Source organism: Ascaphus truei, chromosome 19 (genome assembly GCF_040206685.1).
Source record: "Ascaphus truei isolate aAscTru1 chromosome 19, aAscTru1.hap1, whole genome shotgun sequence".
NCBI classification, from domain to species: domain Eukaryota; kingdom Metazoa; phylum Chordata; class Amphibia; order Anura; family Ascaphidae; genus Ascaphus; species Ascaphus truei.
The window spans coordinates 31,012,101-31,032,188 of NC_134501.1; the positions used below are offsets into that span (position 1 = coordinate 31,012,101).

Consider the following 20,088-nt stretch of genomic DNA (forward strand, 5'->3'; position numbering starts at 1 on the left):
TTACTATCCTGTTCAGCCACCCGCATACATCTTTGGCTGCCCGCCCGTGCACATCTTCTTGGCCGCCCCTCGCGCACAGCTTTTTTGTCCTCCCACGCACAGCGTCTGCCGGCCCGGGCACCCAGTTTTTGCCGCACGCCGCCTGCGCCCCCCTAAATAATCTTGCGCCTCATTGCCCCCCGTTTGTGCACCGCTGCATTACAACAAACACACTCGCTCTCAATCAATCACCACATACACACACACACTCACCACACACACACACAATCCCCCCCCCCACACACACACACACACACACACACAATCCCCCCCCCCCACACACACACACACTCAATCACCACACACACACTCAATCCCCCCCCCCCCCCCACACACACACACACTCAATCCCCCCCCCCCCCCCCCACACACACACACACACACACACACACACACACACACACACACACACACACACACTTTCACCTGGGGGGCGACATGCTCTGATCCCCCATGCTGCTGAAAACTGGTGCGGGAAGCAGACAGGAAGAGAAGGAGGGGCTGTCTGTGTGCAGAGAGAAGCCCCGCCCACTCTGCAAGACACAGACACATAGAAGCAGCAGCACGGAGCTTCTGGCCCCGCCCCCTCTGCAAGACACAGACATAGAAGCAGCAGCACGGAGCTTCTGGCCCCGCCCCCTCTGCAAGACACAGACATAGAAGCAGCAGCACGGATCTTCTGGCCGCCCGTGCACAGCTCTGCCCGCCCCCAGGTTTCCCTGCAAGCAGCCCGCGCCCCCCCCTACATAATCTTGCACCCCCCCCCCAAGAGGGCGCGCCCCACAGCTTGCGCGCCGCTGATATAGATCATGAGGGACAGTTGTACACTTTCCTCCTTCTTTACCTCAACCGTGATTCACTATGAAATTAATTATTATATTAATACTGTGCACGTAGCACACTTTGGCTGTACTTCACCTTAATTGGTGAGTAAGTACATTTTAAATGAACCGCACACCAATGGGTATATAATACACTGGCTCTAACCTAGTTGCCACCTCCTACCTTGAGAAAGCGCCAGTCCTGAAGCGCGAAACGTACGTCGGGTATGACATCATTGCGTTGACGTCGTGGAGGTCACGGGTGAGATTGTTCCGGCTTGCTAGGGGGCGGATGTGTTGGATGGGTGGCGGGTGCCTGTAGCGTCAATATAATACGCACATAGAGTACTGTAATTGAGACATATTATGACAAGATGGGTATTGGCTACGGCCACATAGGATATCACTGCACACTATTAATAGCTTTGTGACTACTGTGACATATTGTGATACACTGCTGTGTGATTGTGTGCCTGGTTACCCTATACCCTTATACCTGGGTCTGTGACATATATGCTATAACAAGTTAGATCCACAGTGATACCGAGGCTGTGGGGACATGTCCATGTATACTGTTATAGGTCTCATTATTAGTACTGCATTATATATGATCTGATACTTTTCACATCACTATATGTATATCTGTATACCATATATATACAGCCACCCACTACCTACATGCTAAGCGAGGATTATTTGCTAGTGATATCATAACTAACCCTATATCTGGATACCAACTTTATTCTTTGCACCTAAAGGGTTAAAATAAATATCCATATTAGACATCACACACCATCCTCCCTAGTGAGCTATTTGTATGGAACGTCTTAGTATCTATCACCAGGGACTACACATATAGATACTTGGGGATTACTCCTTGTTCCCTGTTAAAGCTACTACACCACCCATTTTTAATTGATTTTTATGTGTTTGCGCCGTTGTTTAAGGTTTAATAAAATTTCATTATTTTCGACCTATTTAGGTTTTTAGTGGTTACTGTCCTCACACAGTCTTGGGAGCAGTTACTTTGTGTACCTATACAGCCAATCCGACATTATGTTGGGGAGTATCTAACCCCCTATATTTCAGCAGCCATAGAGTGCAACTATTGGGGATCTTTGGGAGACCTTGTGATCTTCTGGTTTGTGTTTATGTCTCACATTTTAATCTGGTCTGTAACTGTTTCATAATCCTATAATATATATTTTCTTTAACTGTGCACGCAATGTCTTGTATATAATGTATACCCTGTTCATTTATGTAACTGTATTTGTAACCATGTATTATTTGTCTTAACTCTGTGCCCAGGACATACTTGAAAACGAGTGGTAACTCTCAATGTATTACTTCCTGCTAAAATATTTTATAAATAACCCGCTTAGCATACCTGACCAAGCCCCCTTGCTCGGCGACAGAAGGTCTACCTCCCTCCCTCCCGGACATCTGCTAGGCAAAATGTTCATATATACTTCCCGGCATTTAGCACCTTCACCATGTTGTGGCCCTTTGAAGCTCGGGGCCTCTGAGACATCCTGGAGACAGCTCCACAGGGTGTCTTAGCAGTCCGGACCCACACTATGCATGACTTATCCCTGGAATGGCTGATCATGAATTAACATAGTGCATCTTTAATGTATCCACTGACCTGCCTGGCTGAAGTGTAAATGACCCGGTCGCTATGACTTTAATACACTAAAATCAGGGTTATTCTTATTCATAAAAAAAGAAAAAACACAAAAGCGCACCAAGATTGAGATATGATATGTATTGACAACAAATAAAGATAATAATATGCACTTACATATATAAAAACTTTAATGGTCCAGATCACGATCGTCACTTCTATTGGTAGGGCAACATATGGGATGAAGAGGGGGGGTAATCTCTGTCCTCAGGAACAAGCCCCGCGCGCTGGGGCTGTATTCAGAGGCTGCGCTGCGTCTCTGCTTCACACGCTTGTCGGCGTGTTGATCTGCGTAGTGCGCATGCGTGGCAAATGAGGCCCCCTATAGTAGTCCCGGAAGTGCCCGCCCGTTTTCCGTTTCGATCGAAAATGGCAATAAAAATAGCAATAAAAACATTTGTGTGAAGACTGGCTGTATGTGATAAACAGACCAGCGACACCCTTCGCGACGCGTTTCGAATAATACTCAGAAGAATACTTTTGTATTCGAAACGCGTCGCGAAGGGTGTCGCTGGTCTGTTTATCACATACAGCCAGTCTTCACACAAGTGTTTTTATTGCTATTTTTATTGCCATTTTCGATCGAAACGGAAAACGGGCGGGCACTTCCGGGACTACTATAGGGGGCCTCATTTGCCACGCATGCGCACTACGCAGATCAACACGCCGACAAGCGTGTGAAGCAGAGACGCAGCGCAGCCTCTGAATACAGCCCCAGCGCGCGGGGCTTGTTCCTGAGGACAGAGATTACCCCCCCTCTTCATCCCATATGTTGCCCTACCAATAGAAGTGACGATCGTGATCTGGACCATTAAAGTTTTTATATATGTAAGTGCATATTATTATCTTTATTTGTTGTCAATACATATCATATCTCAATCTTGGTGCGCTTTTGTGTTTTTTCTTTTTTTCTGGGACTTGGTATCGCGGTTGGAGTTTTCGTGCTGGGATCCATATTGGAGGTGGGGGCAGACACCTTCAACACTAAGAGCTGCAAGAGATTAGAGAGGAACCACCATTCCACTATCCTAAAGAGCAAGAGCGCGGACTGGACTCAATATTCTTATTCATAACCTTACGTTTAAGTTACAAATATAGTAACCATCCTGGTCTATATGAATCCCTCCTAGCACCCTGTATACAAAAAATGGGGTTGTTACGATGTTCCTAGCCAAAGTTAGCTAGTTAATTGAGTGTGTGCTGTGATGTGGTTTGTGGTTTACTTTCCCCCGGTCTGTGGTTTGGGGCCAGGATGCAATGTTGCGATCCCCGGACTCAATCGATAACCACAGACGTACTTTCCCAATTGACCTTAATTGAGTGAGGAAACCACTTTATACATTGATCGCTCTTGACGCATTACCTAACCGCAAATCACTTATTCAATTACGCTTGTGGTTTCGGCTTTCCCTTGCTTGTCTTGTGGCTAGACAGTGAGTCAATGTTGCAATGCTGGGACTCACCACATAACCACAAGCGTACTTATCCAATTAACCCTCCAAACAGCGGTAAAAGCCCCTTATTACCTAGCGGGCACATTTGAAACACATTATTACACCTTAATGAGACTGCAGCCAGCCCTGGGCTGCAGAACTGACAATCTACTGTCACTTTATATGACTCAGGGGGACCCAGCCGAGCAGAATGCCTTTATTTCATGGCTGGGGTACCCCCTCACCGATCCTGGACCTTTTGCTTGCTGCACGGCTCTTGTTGCTGCTCCCCGGATCAGTGACGCTTCCCTGGGCCCTTGGTATCGGCGTATCTGCAGGGGAGCCGCCCGGGACAATGGCGATGACCGTGGGACACCCGTGGCCAGCTGCAGTGGGGCTGCCGTTGATGGATCCCGGGCTGGCACGGGTGCATAAGGCGCAGGGGTGGGTGTGTGAGGCACTGGTGCATATGGCGCAGGGGCGTATGGCACAGGGGTGGGTGCGTAAGGCACAGGTGCGTATGGCACATAGGGGGCTGGCGCATAAGGTGCAGAGGCATAGTGCGTGTAAGGTGCGGGTGCATACCGTGTGGTTGGGAAGACGCGTGGGCGTAAGGTGCGTGGGTGGGTGCATGAGGGGCACAATGCACAGGGACGTAGGGCAGGGGAAATGTGCCATGGGGGAGAGGGTAACTCCGCTGCGGCTGTGGGTGGGATGGATGCTGGTGCGGAGAGGCTCAGTGCAGCCGTAGGGGGGGGGGTGGTCTGGTCAGCAGGAGGGGATGGTGTGGGCAGCATGAGGGGGGATGATTTGTGCGGCAGGAGAGGGTATCAGGGCAGCAGGGGAGGGTATCAGGGCAGCAGGGGGAGAGGGAATCAGGGCAGCAGGGGGAGAGGGGATCAGGGCAGCAGGGGGAGGGGGCTACTAGCCAGCGCAGGGTTTAAATAGCCTGCGCGAGTAACCTCCCCCCCGTTGGCGCGTGCAAATATCACAACCTCCTGGTGTGGGGGGAGGGGGGAAGAGCCAAACGCATGCAACCCCCTAGAGGCACAGTGGCCCTTATGTAGGCGACGGCTCCATTTTGGAACCTCTGCCCTTCTTTATGTGTTATTTGTATTATTTGTTATTTATAGATGTAGGGCGCATTAGTAAATCTGATGGAAACATTCATCAATTTCACAAGTTTTATTAAGAATATAGCAAAACCTTCTGAGTTTGGCCAATTATGTTGCTTTCTGTGAGGAAGTTTGCAATGGCGACTTCTGGGGAAGTCTGAGGCATTCTCGACTTTTTCTCCCAAATGTTCCACGTTTGCCACGTTCACGAACTTGTGAAAAGTTTTCACCCATTTCTATCAAACAAAACATAAAGTGGGCTGCAGTATGCATCTAAGTTTCCAGGCTGTACAATGGAACAAAGATGGAGCAAAAAAGGTCATTATATTTATTGAAGCAAAGAAATCCCATGGGACCTTATTCTTTCATCAATCTGGTGCAATTCTGTCCACTGATTTAAAATAAGCATTGTGTGTTTTCATAACCAGTGGGAGATTAAAAGAGGCAACGTTTGCTTTTACACATTGAATGCAGCACAATGACCCAACCTGCCTGATTATAAAACCATCTCAAAGTTTATGGTGTCAAATAGAATTTTGGTTTAATTCATTTTTAGTTTACGATCATTTTTAGAAAATAGGAGTGTTGTCTTTTCTGACAAACTGACACTTTTTTATGTGTTCATTTCTTCAGTTGATATTTTCTGCTTGTAACGAGCCCCGTATCATTTTAAGCTAATATCGCAATTTTTGGTGAAACGCACCACTCCTTTAATCCTTCGCTGCCAATATGCCTGTGATGCATTAAAAGCTCCTGGGTCCCGCCTTAAAGATCTGGAGGGTACAACATCTATACAATCATTTGAGCAAATGAAAGCCTCTAAAGCTACCCCAAACAGTGAATTCTTTAGGTACCTTCAGATCAGAGATTTTTACAATAAAACACCAATCAGACCGGCATGAACTAATTTTGAGCAGCTGTGTTCCAGAGGTACGGAGACAAGGGGACTTACATCTAGAATGTACAGGGAAGTGATCTGTCCAACGACGCCCAACGAAAACAGACTGTGCTACATTAGGCACTGGGAAGCGGACTTAGGGGAGACGTTAGAGGACGAGGAATGGGACAGAATTATCAAGGCAGCAGCAAAAAGCTCAATCGGTACCACATTAAAGGAGAACACATATAAAGTCCTGATGCGGTGGTATTACACCCCAACTCGCTTAGCTAAATTCGTTAGAGGCTACTCCCCGCTCTGTCCTAAACAGTGCAGGGAGGTGGCAGATCTGCGACACATGCTGTGGTCTTGCGCAAGAGTGGCCCCTATGTGGGAAGAAATTAGAGACTGGATACAGCGGATTCTCGGTTTGGAGATCCCCCTGGACCCGTGGGTGTTCCTGTTGGGCAGACGGGTCCAGGGTCTGTCAAATGCAGCGCACAAATTAATCGCGCATTTTGCTACAGCCACGAGGTGCGAGATCGCAGCATTATGGAAGCAGCAAGATATCCCAATTATCCCTAAGATCAGAAACAGGAGTTGGCACGTCTGCCGGATGGAACAATTAAAAAGTTTGGTTAATGACTCCGGCACAAATTACCTAAAAGTCTGGGCACCTTGGCTGGCTCAGTTAGACATCCCAGGGGTGGATGCCGCCATGATTCTTCATTGATAAGATTAGATGCGTTCTCCTTTGAAGGTCAGAAATACGACACGACACAGCGACGAACTGGTAGAGGACAGCCCCACAGGTAGAGGTTCGGAAAGCAGACACAAAGGCAGGCCTTGCCCCAGAGGGACATCCCATTTAGTATCCCCGCCAGGACTTGGGAAAGCACAGCAGCGAATAAAGAAGCTCGCCGCCTCAAACCCCGGCGCCTTCTCTCTTCCTCCTCCCACCCTCCCCCCTCCCCCCCCCCCCCGGTTCCCTTGTCTGATCCGTCTTGTCTTTAGTGTCATCTGTTGGTTGTTGTTGGCGGTTAAAAAGCTTTCATGTTTTTTTGTTTCTGTAATTGGAAGTGACACAATGGCCTGTGAAATAATGTCTGTACATGTATCTCCAATAAAAAATTTAAGTTGGGGAAAAAAAAAAAGCTCCTGGGTCAGTGAAGGCGTTCACCCCTTTCGGGCCACAGTGGACTTGCAGCTCAGCGCTTTGCAAAATCCGCCGGCCGAGCAGCACTTTTAAATTAGGATCTAGTAAGTGACAAAAGCTCGATCGAAGGATCTAGGGAAAGAACCTTCCCGGGGTTCATGAGATTTTTGGGATCCAGTGTGGCTTTGATCTGCTTCATTACCGCAATGCCAACCTCGCCAACCTCCTCCTCTAATAGTTTGCGTTTTCCTAACCCAATGCCATGTTCCCCTGTGCAGGTGCCGTCCAGAGCCAGGGCCTTCCTAGAGTGGAGAAACCAACATAAATTAGGGGTATGGATTATTTAGCTCAGCAAAGTAAGACACTTTTCAAATATGCTTTTTTCTCCCCCTTGTCAAATCCGATTTCTCTTAAGAGCTGTACACCAGTGACTGAAGGAGTTAACAATGTAGCTGGTTATTTAAAACCTAGGCACATCATCCGGGAACCGTAGGACTGATGTGATAGCACTGGCATGTTTAATACGTTCAATGATTTTTTTAACTAATAATATACTCTACATAAAAGGAGACATAGGGTGGGGGCACAGCTTTGTACATACAATCCTTTATGGCCCATTCAAGATGTCTTCCAGAATGGAAGATGTCTTAAGGAATAGCACTTCTTAATAAATATGGCTCACATAGTTTCAGAATGACCCTGTACATGGATATGCACGGGACATATGTTTCAAAGATAAAGATGTCAAACAAAAATTCAAGTCGCATACTGATATATAAGTTTGCATTTCCATAGCAAGTCTGAGTTCTGAATACAGTTTTACACTGTAGAATATATAAGGGACATCATAATTCATAACTGCGAGGGTAATGACACAATAACCTTAACTAACATAACAAGTGTTTGGGTTATTTGCTTCTTGGTTCACCCACTACCCCTACAAGGGCTTAGATCAGGGGTGCGCAAAGTGGGGGATGCGCAAGACTTTCCGGGGCCGGGGTGACGTGGCAGTTGCAGAGGTCCCGCACTCTCCCCCAAGGCATTTAAATGAAATGCCGGGGGACAGTGCGAGGCCTCCGCAACAAATTTACCTTGGCTTCCAGCGACGTTTCGTCGTGGGTCAGGTGACATTGTGTTGCCATGACAACATAAAGTCACATGACCCCGTGACGCCAGAGCCGAAATTGGGAGGGGGGCGCAAGCTGGGGAGGAGAGCAGGCAGGGGGCGCATGGGGGAAATATTGCATACCCCTGACTTAGATTACAGTGAGATGCGCATTTGTTTAATCAGACATCAATACGTATTTGATTTTTTTTCTTTTTAATGTCAAAATATTTGTAATAGTAAAATGGTTGATAAACTTTGTGGTTAATACAATTTGTTTAAGGAAACCAATGACACAGCCGAGCTACTTCAATGGTGTTGTGCGATCTAATTGGCACTGCACCTTGATGCTTTAGTATATTATGCATCAACTATTGTTGTATCTTGCATGTCAATAGATAATATACTGCCCAAACAAGGGCAGGGTTTAAGTTATTTAACCACAAGACATCACTGCAAATTACAATCAAATAGTTCTTCTAAGAAAAGAAATACTGTACACCTATTAAAAATTCTTCATATGTGGACCGATATGATTCATTTTAATGCAATCCTCTTTGTAAGGAGAACGTGAATCAGGAATTATTTAAAAATGATATTCTTTTAATGGCATTCAGTGTAGTCTTGGCATTTTTTACCAAAAATCACAAAATCCTAGAACTGGTGATAACCCAAAATATGCAGCAATCAATCGAGTTTGCCAGAAATGGCTGAATTCAGCGACCTCGGAGCTATTTTCAGGTAACAAGAATGTATTGATTTGGCTCAGATGAAATTGTTACAGAAGTGAAGTGATGCAAATTGACACATCACTGTGAGCTTTTTCACAAGGGCCACCAACAGGCACAGGTGGCTCAGCCATTGACTGCGCCAAATTCCATTGAACAGAATAAGGATTTCAGGGAAGATATGAAATGGGTTATTGATGCAGAACAACCGCCATTCCTCATCTGTCACAATTTCTGACCCTATCTCTCTGTCTATTTGTCACTCATTGTCCTTCCTTGTCTTTTTCACTTCCTGTATCTCCCTGTGCCTATGTCCCTCCTGTCACTCCGGGCCCTCGATGTAAGACCCACCCCCCCCCCCACCCCAAGGTTGGGAAATATTGTATTGTACTAACTAAGGGATCTATATGGGATGCATTTACATTTTTAAATAGATCACCATAAAGAAAATATACTGGCCATTGGCCAGTGGAGCATAAAAAAAAGGTACATTGATGGTGCACACGTAGACCAGGTGTGTAGGGCCATCGACACCTGCAGGTGTGCACCATCAATAGGATTGTCAGGTGGCTTGTCCAAAAATACTGGACACTATGGTAAAAGATGCAACCCCCACGCCCCTGAATACATTTAAAAATACAGCCACGTCACCCGAATACATATAAAATTTACCCCCACCTCCCCAAATACATATAAAATATACCCCCACCTCCCAAAAATACATATACATTTGGTCATATCAAACAATGTAGAAGTAATACCCAAATGTTCCAGGACTTGAATATTTGTTAACAGTGATCATAACATGGTCTCATCTTATTATATATTTGTGAAAGCACTGTATGCCTGTCTGCATCTCCTGTGTCCCTAGGGGAAATCTCATTGGTCCCTTGGGCCGCCCGCCCCCGCACCTCTCATTGGCCTGAGGCGGAGTGACGACACACACACACACACCACACACCACACACACATCTCCCGCTCTCTTACCCGCCGGTCCCGGAGGCTCATCTCCCGCTCTCTTACCTGCCGGTCCCGGAGGCTCATCTCCCGCTCTCTTACCCGCCGGTCCCGGAGGCTCCGCCTCTTCCTCCCCGAACATCAGCCTCCAAGTCATCGTGACCCGCGCGCACTACCTCCTCTCCCCGTGTCTCCCTGTTTCCCGTGCTTTCACCCCCCCCCCCGGCGCCGCTACAGTCAGCGGGGGAGCGGAGCGAGCGCCCGGGACACCCCCCACGGCTCTCTATTGTGTGCACGCGCGTGTGCCCCCGCGCTCTCCTCCTCCCCGGGATGCCGCTGTGTCCGCTCCCCGCACTCTCCGCACTGTGACCCGCCCGCCGCGGGTGGGAGGATGTCTCGCGTGGAATACCTGCCTCCCTGGTGGCTGTACTGGCTGCACGGGTTCCCACACCTGCAGCTCTCCCTGCGGCACGGGGGCAGCGACTTCAACCCCACGGACAGCGGCTACCGGCAGGTCAGTGCCACCCGCGGCCTGTGTGCAGGGGGTGTGTAAGTGCCACGGCCTTTGTACAGGACGTGAGTGGGTCTGTCCTTAGCCTGGTAGTGGGTGCAGCTCTGTCTGTGGGACAAGGTGCAGCCTGTGGCTGTGAAGTTCCCTGTGTCAGTGGGTGCAGCCTGTGGCTGTGATGCCCCCGTGTCAGTGGGTGCCTGTGATGCCCCCGTGTCAGTGGGTGCCTGTGATGCCCCCCTGCCCTTTGCCCCCCCGCCCCTCCCTGCCCTTTGCCCCCCGCCCCTCCCTGCCCTTTGCCCCCCCACCCCTCCCTGCCCTTTGCCCCCCTGCCCCTCCCTGCCCTTTGCCCCCTGCCCCTCCCTGCCCTTTGCACCCCCCCCGCCCCTCCCTGCCCTTTGCCCCCCCACCCCTCCCTGCCCTTTGCCCCCCACCCCTCCCTGCCCTTTGCCCCCCTGCCCCTCCCTGCCCCTCCCTGCCCTTTGCCTCCCCTGCCCCTCCCTGCCCTTTGCCCCCCCTGCCCCTCCCTGCCCTTTGCCCTCCACACCCCTTGGCCCCCCCCCGCCCTTCCACGCCCCTCCCCCCCGCCCTTCCACGCCCCTCCCCGCCCTTCCACTCCATGCCCCCTGCCCTTCCACGCCCGGGCAACGCCGGGTATATCAGCTAGTTTGAAATAAATGATCAAAAAACAGATTACTTGGGTTCAACAAAGACCTTAAACTTTAGAAAGGCAGATTTTAATAAACTGAGGTCTAATCTAGTAGTAATACAGTGGGATGATGTTTTTGCAGGGAAAAATGTAGAAGATAAATGGGCAGTCTTTAAAACATTGCTAGAAAAGCACACTTATCAGTGTATACCCGTGGGTAATAAGTATAAAAGAAATAAGTCAAAACCAATGTGGCTAAATAAACAGGTTGGGGAGGAAAATGGACAAGAAAAGGAAGGCGTTTAGATTCTTTAAGTCAGAAGGGACAGAGACATCGTCTCAGAATTATAAGGAATGTAACAAAAATTGCAAAAGGGCAATCAAATGAGCAAAAATGGATATTGGAAAAAGGATTGCAATAGAAAGTAAGGTCAACCCTAAAATGTTCTTTAAGTACCTTAATGACAAAAAAAATTAGAAAAGAAAATATAGGACCCTTTCAGTGTGAGATGGGTAGGCAGATTATTGGAGGCAAAAGCAGAGGAATTAAACAAATTATTTGCCTCTGTGTTTACCAGGGAAGAATCAAGTTCAATAGTAGTGCCGCAGGAGGAAACCACAACCTCCATATTAATGAACAATTGATTAAATAAGGAAGAAGTTCATAAGCGACTAGAAAAAATGAAAGTAAATAAGGCACCTGGCCCCGATGGCATACATCCAAGAGTTCTCAAGGAGTTAAGCTCACTAATAGCCAAATCATTATATTTAATATTCAAGGACTCAATTTCCACAGGCTCAGTACCACAAGATTGGCGTAAAGCAGATGTGGTGCCTATATTTAAAAAGGGAGCTAGATCACAACCGGGGAATTAAAGACCTGTAAGCCTGACTTCAATAGTGGGGAAGCTACTTGAAGGTTTAATACGGGATAATATTCAGGAATACCTAATGTAAAACAAAATTATTACTGATAGTCAGCATGGATTTATGAAGGATAGATCATGCCAAACTAACCTTATTTGTTTCTTTGAGGAGGTAAGTAGGAATTTAGACCAGGGTAATGCAGTTGATGTAGTCTACTTAGATTTTGCAAAGGCTTTTGATACGGTTTCACACAAAAGAGGTTAGTGTACAAAATAAAGAAAATTGGACTCAGTAATAATATATGCACCTGGATTGAAAACTGGTTAAAGGACAGACAACAGAGGGTTGTCATAAATGGAACTTTTTCAGCTTGGGCTAAAGTCGTGAGTGGAGTACCCCAGGGATCGGTACTGGGACCCCTGCTTTTTAACTTGTTTATTAATGACATTGAGGTTGGGATCGAGAGCAAAATCTCCATCTTTGCTGATGATACTAAATTGTGTAAGGTAATAGAATCAGAGCAGGATGTAATTTCTCTTTAGAAGGACTTGGAGAGACTGGAAACGTGGGCAGGTAAATGGCAGATAAGGTTTAATACAGATAAATGTAAGGTTATGCATTTGGGATGCAAGAATAAAAATGCGATTACAAATTAAATGGGGATAAATTGGGGGAATCCTTGATGGAGAAGGAGTTAGGAGTGCTTGAAGACAGCAGGCTTAGCAATAGTGCCCAAAGTCATGCAGTAGCTGCAAAGGCAAACAAGATCTTATCTTGCATCAATCGGGCAATGGATGGAAGGGAAGTAAACATAATTATGCCCCTTTACAAAGCATTAGTAAGACCACACCTTGAATATGAAGTACAATTTTGGGCACCAGTCCAAAGAAAAGACATTATGGAACTAGAGAGAGTGCAGAGAAGAGCCACCAAATTAATAAAGGGGATTGACAATCTAACTTATGAGGAGAGGCTAGCTAAATTAGATGTATTTACATTATAAAAGAGGCGTCTAAGAGGGGATATGATATATATATATATATATATATATATATATATAAATATATATATATATATATATATATATATATATATATATATATATATATATATATATATATCTATATACAAATATATTCGGGGACAATACAAGGCACTTTCAAAAGAACTATTTATCCCACGGGCAGTACAAAGGACTCGGGCCATCCCTTAAGGTTGGAGGAAAGGAGATTTCACCAGCAACAAAGGAAAGGGTTCTTTGCAGTTAGGGCAGTTAAAATGTGGAATTCATTACCCATGGAGACTGTGATGGCAGATACAATAGATTTGTTAAAAAAAAAGGTTGGACATCTTTTTAGAAAGGAAAGGTATACAGTACAGTATAAGTATACATGGGAAGGATGTTGATCCAGGGATTAATCCGATTGCCAATTCTTGGAGTCAGGAAGGAATTTATTTTTCCCCTTATGAGATATCATTGGATGATATGATTCTGGGTTTTTTTGTTTGCCTTCCTCTGGATCAATAAGCAAGTATAGATAAAGGATAAAGTATCTGTTGTCTAAATTTAGCCTAGGTTGAACTTGATGGACGTACGCCTTTTTTCAACCTCATTAACTATGTAACTATGTAATATAAAATATACCCCCACCTCCCCAATAAAATTCAGACTTACAGGTCGGGTTCGGTGGCTGCGGGGGAACCGGTGGCGGCAGAGAGGAGGGGGCAGTGCCTGTGGAGGGGGTGACAGTGGAGGCAGAGGTGGGGAAAGTGGATGCGGAGGAGCTGGCGGCTGGTCAGAGCAGTTGCCGCCAAGCCCAGCTTTCCTCCGCTGCAGGATTCTCTCTGTCCCATGCCGAGGTGTCTGAGGCTGACGCACGCCGGTCCTCCCTCTCACGCCGGCATGCACCAGAAGCCTAGCTGACTTCCGGCACTGACGTCAGAGGACCCGGCGCGCATCTGCCTCAGACACCTTGGCATGGGACAGACAGGGAGAGAGAAGCCTGCAGCAAGAGAGAGCCGGGCATGGTGGCAACTGGTCTGAGCGGCCGCCGGCTCCCCCCCCCGCACATTTACCCTGCGTTAGGAGAGAGGTAATACCGGACATATACATGTCCGGTATTACCTTTCATTTTATACCGAACGCAGGGGCAAAATACCGGACTGTCTGGTTCAAAATCAGACACCTGGCAACCCTAACCATCACTGTACTTTCTTTTGATGCTCTCCATGCCAATTGCCAGTGAATTTTCTTTATGGTGTTTGTGGCTGGACGCCCTGAATGCGAGTTCAGACATTAGTCCACACGTGTAGTTTCAGGTTAAAGCACATGTTAAGTGGTTTTATTTCTCCACAGCAGAACTAAACATTTGGGCACACTGTCCCTTTAAGGCAATACAAACCCCATAGGAAACATTGCAGCAAAATAACACCTACTCCACATTGGGAGAACTTACTAACAATCTAAGCCCTATCTATCAGGCTGGCTGTCTATCTCCAGTTTCCAACCTTTTAACATATAACACAACAGTCAGGAAACAATATTAAAGTTCTTACTGTGTTTTAGAGAGAGAGGGTTGGAAATCCATCTGGCTAGCAGCTTGCATAGGACAGCTCTGCAGTCTGAGACATCCACCTTCCACAAGCAATGCATTCCTTATCAAGGTGGCTGTCAGCTGTATCCTCTTACTTCCTGATTGCCCAACCATTCTTCCTGGGTTAACCTTCTGAGTTCTGGATGAAGTACTCAGATGTACGTTTCCCAGGCATAACTATCAGTACCTGACTTCACCCTGTCACATACCTCCCCTGTTTGTGTGTGGCTAGGGCCCCACACGGCTGAAGCCCGACCCTCCACTCCTCGCGACAAAAAAAAAAAAAAAATTGGCATTTCCATGCTCCTTCCCAGGCCTATGCTGTATATCCAAAGAGAAGGGCTGGAGGGCCATATCCAACCGGGTCAACCTCGAGTTTGTGTCCTTCATGGTGTTTAACCATTTCAAGGGTGCGTGGTCAGTGATTAGGGTGAAGTGTATCCCAGCGACATAAGGCCTCAAGGCCTCAATTGCCATTTTACTGCGAGGCACTCTTTCCTAATGACAGAATACCTCACTTCCCTTGGATGCTGATGAACAATATGGGGTGTTCAACACCATCAAATTGTTGGGACAGAACTGCTCCCAGTCCTACCTCAGAGGCATCTGTCTGAATTATGAAGGGCTCTTTAAAATTTTGGATCCAAAGAGCAGGGCCCTCTGTTAGGCACTTCTTTAACATATCAAAGGCGCTTTGACACTCCCAAGACCATCTAACTTAGGTCGGGGCACTCTTTTTTGTTAAATATGTTAAGGGTGCTGTAATCTCTGAGAAATTTGGTATAAACCACCTGTAATACCCTGCTAATCCCAAAAGGGAGCGGATCTGCGTCTTTGTCTGTGGGGTTGGGACTTCCTTTATGGCGGCCACCTTGCTGTCAAGTGGCCTTACTATACCTCCCCCAATGGCATAGCCCAAATATTTTGTAGTAGCTTTTTCCAGGGCACATTTTTTTGTATTGGCAGTGAGCCCTGCTTCTCTAAGGATGTTAGGACTGCCCTTAACCTTTTTATATGGGACTGCCAGTGCCTACTATAGATGATGATGTCATCCAAGTAGGCAGTGGCATATGCCCTATGGGGTCGTAGCACTTTGTCCATTAATCTTTGGAATGTGGCTGGAGCCCCATGTAACCCAAATGGCATAGTGACAAATTGGTATAAACTGAGAGGGGTGGTGAAGGCAGTTTTGCATTTGGATTCTTCTGCTAAAGGAATCTGCCAATATACTTTCGTGAGGTCTAGGGTGGAGATATACTCCGCTTTACCAAGGGAGTCAAGCAATTAATTCACCCTTGACATTGGGTATGCATTGAACCTGGTTACGGCATTTACCTTTCGGAGGTCCACGCAAAACCTCACCTTCCCATCTTGTTTAGGGACCAACACTATAGGGCTACACCATTCTCTGTGGGACTCCTCAATCACACCCAATTCCAACAGGTCTATTATCTCCTTCTCTACAAGGTCTTTTCGACCCTCTGGCAATCTATAGGGACGGGACTATACTTTTACGCTAGGTTCCGTCTCAATCCTATGGGACACTAAATCTGTCTGCCCTGGCAGCTCAGAAAAAACATCTGGAAACTGGTCACTTAATTCCAATAGGTCTAACCTTTGTTCCGTTGTTAACTTCTCTCCCATAGGGACCTGATGGTCATTGTAAGTACTACCCTTTGGAGGCTGTGGACCCAAATCCGTCTCTCCTTCCTGAGGGTGGATGAATAGCGATCTCATCGTTTCCAGGGTTTCAGGAGGCTTACGTGGTAGATTTGTTTAACCTTCCTGGACCCTGGTTGAGAGATTTCATAGTTCACCTCACCGGTGCGGCGGAGAACTTGGAAAGGACCCTGCCACTTCGCAAGGAGTTTACTCTCTGAAGTCAGTAATAGCAGCATCACTTGGTCCCCAGGATGGAAAACACTTATGCGGGCATTTTGGTTATACTGCCTCTCTTGACGTTCTTGAGCAGATTATAGATTTTCCTTAGCAAACAGACCTATCATGTCTAGGCGGTTTCTAAGTCTATGACATACTGAAGGGTATTCTTGGAGGGGGAGGGCTCCTCCTCCCAGGATCCAGAATACCCAGAGTCTGGCGTCCATATAGGAGCTCAACCGGGGAGAAACCTGTAGAGGCCTGGGGAACTTCTCGCACCGCAAACAATAGGAAAGAGAGAAGTTCATCCCAAGCTTGTTTTTCAGTATCCACAAACTTCCTAAGCATGGTTTTTAAAGTGCGGTTAAACCTCTCCACCAATCCATCAGTCTGAGGATGGTAGACCGAGGTCCGGACGGATTTAACCTCCAATAACTTTAGGATATCCTGCAGTAACTTGCCATGAAATTTGTTCCCTGGTCGGTTAACATTACTTGGGGCAGTCTTTCCCGAGAGACCAGCTCTAACATCTCGTGAGCTACCTTTTCAGCAGTGACTGATCTCAGGGGGAAGGCCTCAGGATATCTGGTGGCATAATCTATGACTTATGTCCCTTTGCAGAGTGTTCTAAAGGTCCTACCAGATCTACACCAATCCTCTTGAATGGGACCGATACCAAGGGCAGAGGAACCAAGGGAGCTCGCTTCTGTCCCTTTTGGCTAGTTAACTGGCATTCAGGACAGGTCTCACATAGTTTCACGATGTCACCATGTATGCCTGGACAGTAGAATCGGGACGAGATGTGGTCCGTGGTCTTATCTCTGCCCAGATGACCACCCCATGGGAGAGTATGGGCTAGGCTAAACACTGTTTTAATAAAAACTTTAGGGACTAATATTTGTCAAATGACCTCCCCTGTTTGTGTAACCTTATTCACACGATATAGGATGTCATTCAATAGTTTGAAATGAGACTCAGATGTATGTTTACCATGCATAACTATCAGTACCTGAATTCACCCTGTCACAGTGTTCCATTACCCTCAGAACATAGGTAGCACCCGTTACCAACCCTCAGGCAATTAGGCACAACGATATTACTTTATCTACTATATATTTCTGAAAGCATTGTATGTATGTATGTTTCACTGTGTTCCCTGTCCCTAGCGGCAATCTCATTGGTCCCTTGGCTCGCCCGCCCCCGCACACCTCTCATTGGCCTCACACACTCACACCACCCCCTTGGCCCGCCCCCCACACCTCTCATTGGCCTAAGGCGGAGTGATGGGCCAAATGTCCAAAAAAAACACACAGACACACACACACCTCTCTCTCTGTCCTCTCCCCCCCCATCACACTCACCTCCCCCCCTCCCCGGTGCTCCACTCACCTCCCCGCCTCCCCTCCGCTCCACTCACCTCCGCTCCACTCACCTCCCTCCCGCTCCACTCACCTCCCTCCCGCTGCACTCCCTCTCCACTCACCTCCCTCCACCTCCCTCCCGCTCGACTCACCTCCCTCCACCTCCCTCCCGCTCCACTCACCTCCCTCTCCACTCACCTCCCTCCCGCTCCACTCACCTCCCGCTCCACTCACCTCCCGCTCCACTCCACTCACCTCCTGCTCCACTCACCTCCCGCTCCACTCACCTCCCTCCCGCTCCACTCACCTCCTTCCCAGGCGCGGGGACAGGCAGTGGCCAGGGCAGCCTGCCGCTGCCACGCAGCACCTAAGATGGCGGCGGACGGAAGGACCCCCTTCCTCCCTCGCGGACTAAGTAACATGGCGGCGGCCGGAAGGAGAGGTCCCGCTCCACTCACCTCCCTCCCGCTCCACTCACCTCCCTCCTGCTCCACTCCCTCCCGCTCCACTCACCTCCCTGGCGCGGGGACAGGCAGTGGGCAGGGCAGCCTGCCGCTGCCACGCGGCACCTAAGATGGTGGCGGACGGAAGGATCCCCTTCCTCCCTCGCAGACTAAGTAACATGGCGGCGGCCGGAAGGAGAGGTGACGTGTGTGTCACTGTGTGTGTGTGTCACTGTGTGTGTGTGACACTGTGTGTGTGTGTGACACTGTGTGACACTGTGTGTGTGTGTGTGTGTGTGTGTGTGTGTGTGTGTGTGTGTGTGTGTGTGTGTGTGTGTGTGTGTGTGTGTGTGTGTGTGTGTGACACTTTGTGTGTGTGACACTGTGTGTGACACTTTGTGTGTGTGTTATACTGTGTGTGTGTGTGTGTGTGTGTGTGCCCCCCCCTCCTGTCCACTCTCCTCCCCCTCCTGTCCACTCTCCTCCCCCTCCTGTCCACTCTCCTCCCCCTCCTGTCCACTGTCCCCCCTCCTGTCCACTGTCCCCCCTCCTGTCCACTGTCCCCCCCTCCTGTCCACTGTCCCCCCCCTCCTGTCCACTGTCCCCCCCTCCTGTCCACTGTCCCCCCCTCCTGTCCACTGTCCCCCCCTCCTGTCCACTGTCCCCCGCCCCCCCCTCATGTCCACTGCCCCCCCTCCTGTCCACTACCCCCCCTCCTGTCCACTACCCCCCCCTCCTGTCCACTGTCCCCGTCCCCTCCTGTCCACTGTCCCCGTCCCCTCCTGTCCACTGTCCCCGTCCCTCCCCTCCTCCTGTCCACTGTCCCTCCCTCCACCTTTTCCTAGCGGCAAATTTAACTCACGGGCAACGCCGGGTCTCTCAGCTAGTTCAACATAAAGATTTCAGTTTGCTGCATGTGAGCGGTGTGATCCATCTTGGGTTGTATATGTGTTACATTGTTAAATATCAGGGATTGGTGAGCTACAGAAGTAGCAAGACGTACTGTCCTTTGGTGCCGTTGCCGTATCCGGTCACGTGACAGTGATGGTCACGGCACCAAAGCATTAACGCTGTGGGGGGTCCCATTCAGAAGCATCGTCCGTCCCCCCCGGATCGTGGCAGATACTATCCCCGGCGCTGCAGACTTTTGCTTGTTTATCCGTGGCACCAAGGATTGTAAATCTTGCTACAACTGTATGAACATTTCAGGGCTTGTAATTCAGCTTCTTTTAGCTTTTGTTATCAGTTCTGCCCTTTTCGCCTCCTTACCTGGCCAGCCTGTCAGTGAATTCCTTTACTCTACGAACCTCATCCTTGTCACCCAAGTCCAACACCATAATGCAGTGGAAGTTGCCATCACCAACATGTCCAGCAATGGGACCTGCCAAGATACAGCAGGGCAAGAATAAGCATTCCGTTTAGAATATACAGATCAAATACAAAGGGGCCTATTCTAGTAGCTCCAAAGTGTGGCAAACTGCTTCTAAAGTGGCCTTTCCGATCGGATTGGGATGCAGTGCTATTCTGTAAGACCTCGCATGTTCAATCCGGGTCTGAAAGGCTTTTTTAGAAGTGGTTTCACTCCGGCTTTGCCAATCCGATCGGTTTGTCAAAAAAGATTCCAAATCTATTTTTTATCACGCCACCTCAAGAACGGCGCAATTGGTATTGCGAGTTACAATCCAGAGCCTGAAACCTGGGTTTGGCTGTGAGAGCAAAACCCATACAGTAAGTCAGACTTGGGGTGGAGTTGGCACCACCTCAGGTCATTCCGCTTCTAAAGCATGTACAATCCGGGCGGTTTGGCTGTTAAATTGTGCGATTTGTCACTTTTTATAGAAGCAGTTTTGAACATGCGATTTGCAATAGATAA

The 20,088-nt window shown here is 48.2% G+C and overlaps 1 protein-coding gene and 1 long non-coding RNA gene across 6 annotated transcripts in view; one reads left to right on the plus strand and one right to left on the minus strand.

The window, feature by feature from the left end:
• Positions 1–692: 692 nt before the first annotated feature.
• The window catches only part of LOC142470129 (uncharacterized), a 57,615-nt gene continuing 38,219 nt past the window's right edge, over positions 693–20,088 (plus strand). Inside the window, exon 1 of one of the 2 annotated variants that reach the window (XR_012789175.1) lies at positions 693–965. This is a non-coding gene — a long non-coding RNA (uncharacterized LOC142470129). Of the gene's footprint in view, positions 966–7,381; positions 7,482–20,088 lie in introns of those variants that run through there. The other variant, XR_012789174.1, reaches the window with a different exon arrangement.
• The window catches only part of LDHD (lactate dehydrogenase D), a 100,304-nt gene continuing 85,338 nt past the window's right edge, over positions 5,123–20,088 (minus strand). For all 4 annotated transcript variants that reach the window (XM_075577074.1, XM_075577075.1, XM_075577076.1 and 1 more), the window contains 2 exons: positions 19,485–19,596; positions 5,123–7,427 (listed from right to left, as the gene is read on the minus strand). In XM_075577074.1, the coding sequence (XP_075433189.1) occupies positions 7,220–7,427; positions 19,485–19,596 (320 nt within the window). In that variant the 3' untranslated portion in view covers positions 5,123–7,219. The remainder of the gene's footprint in view (positions 7,428–19,484; positions 19,597–20,088) is intronic.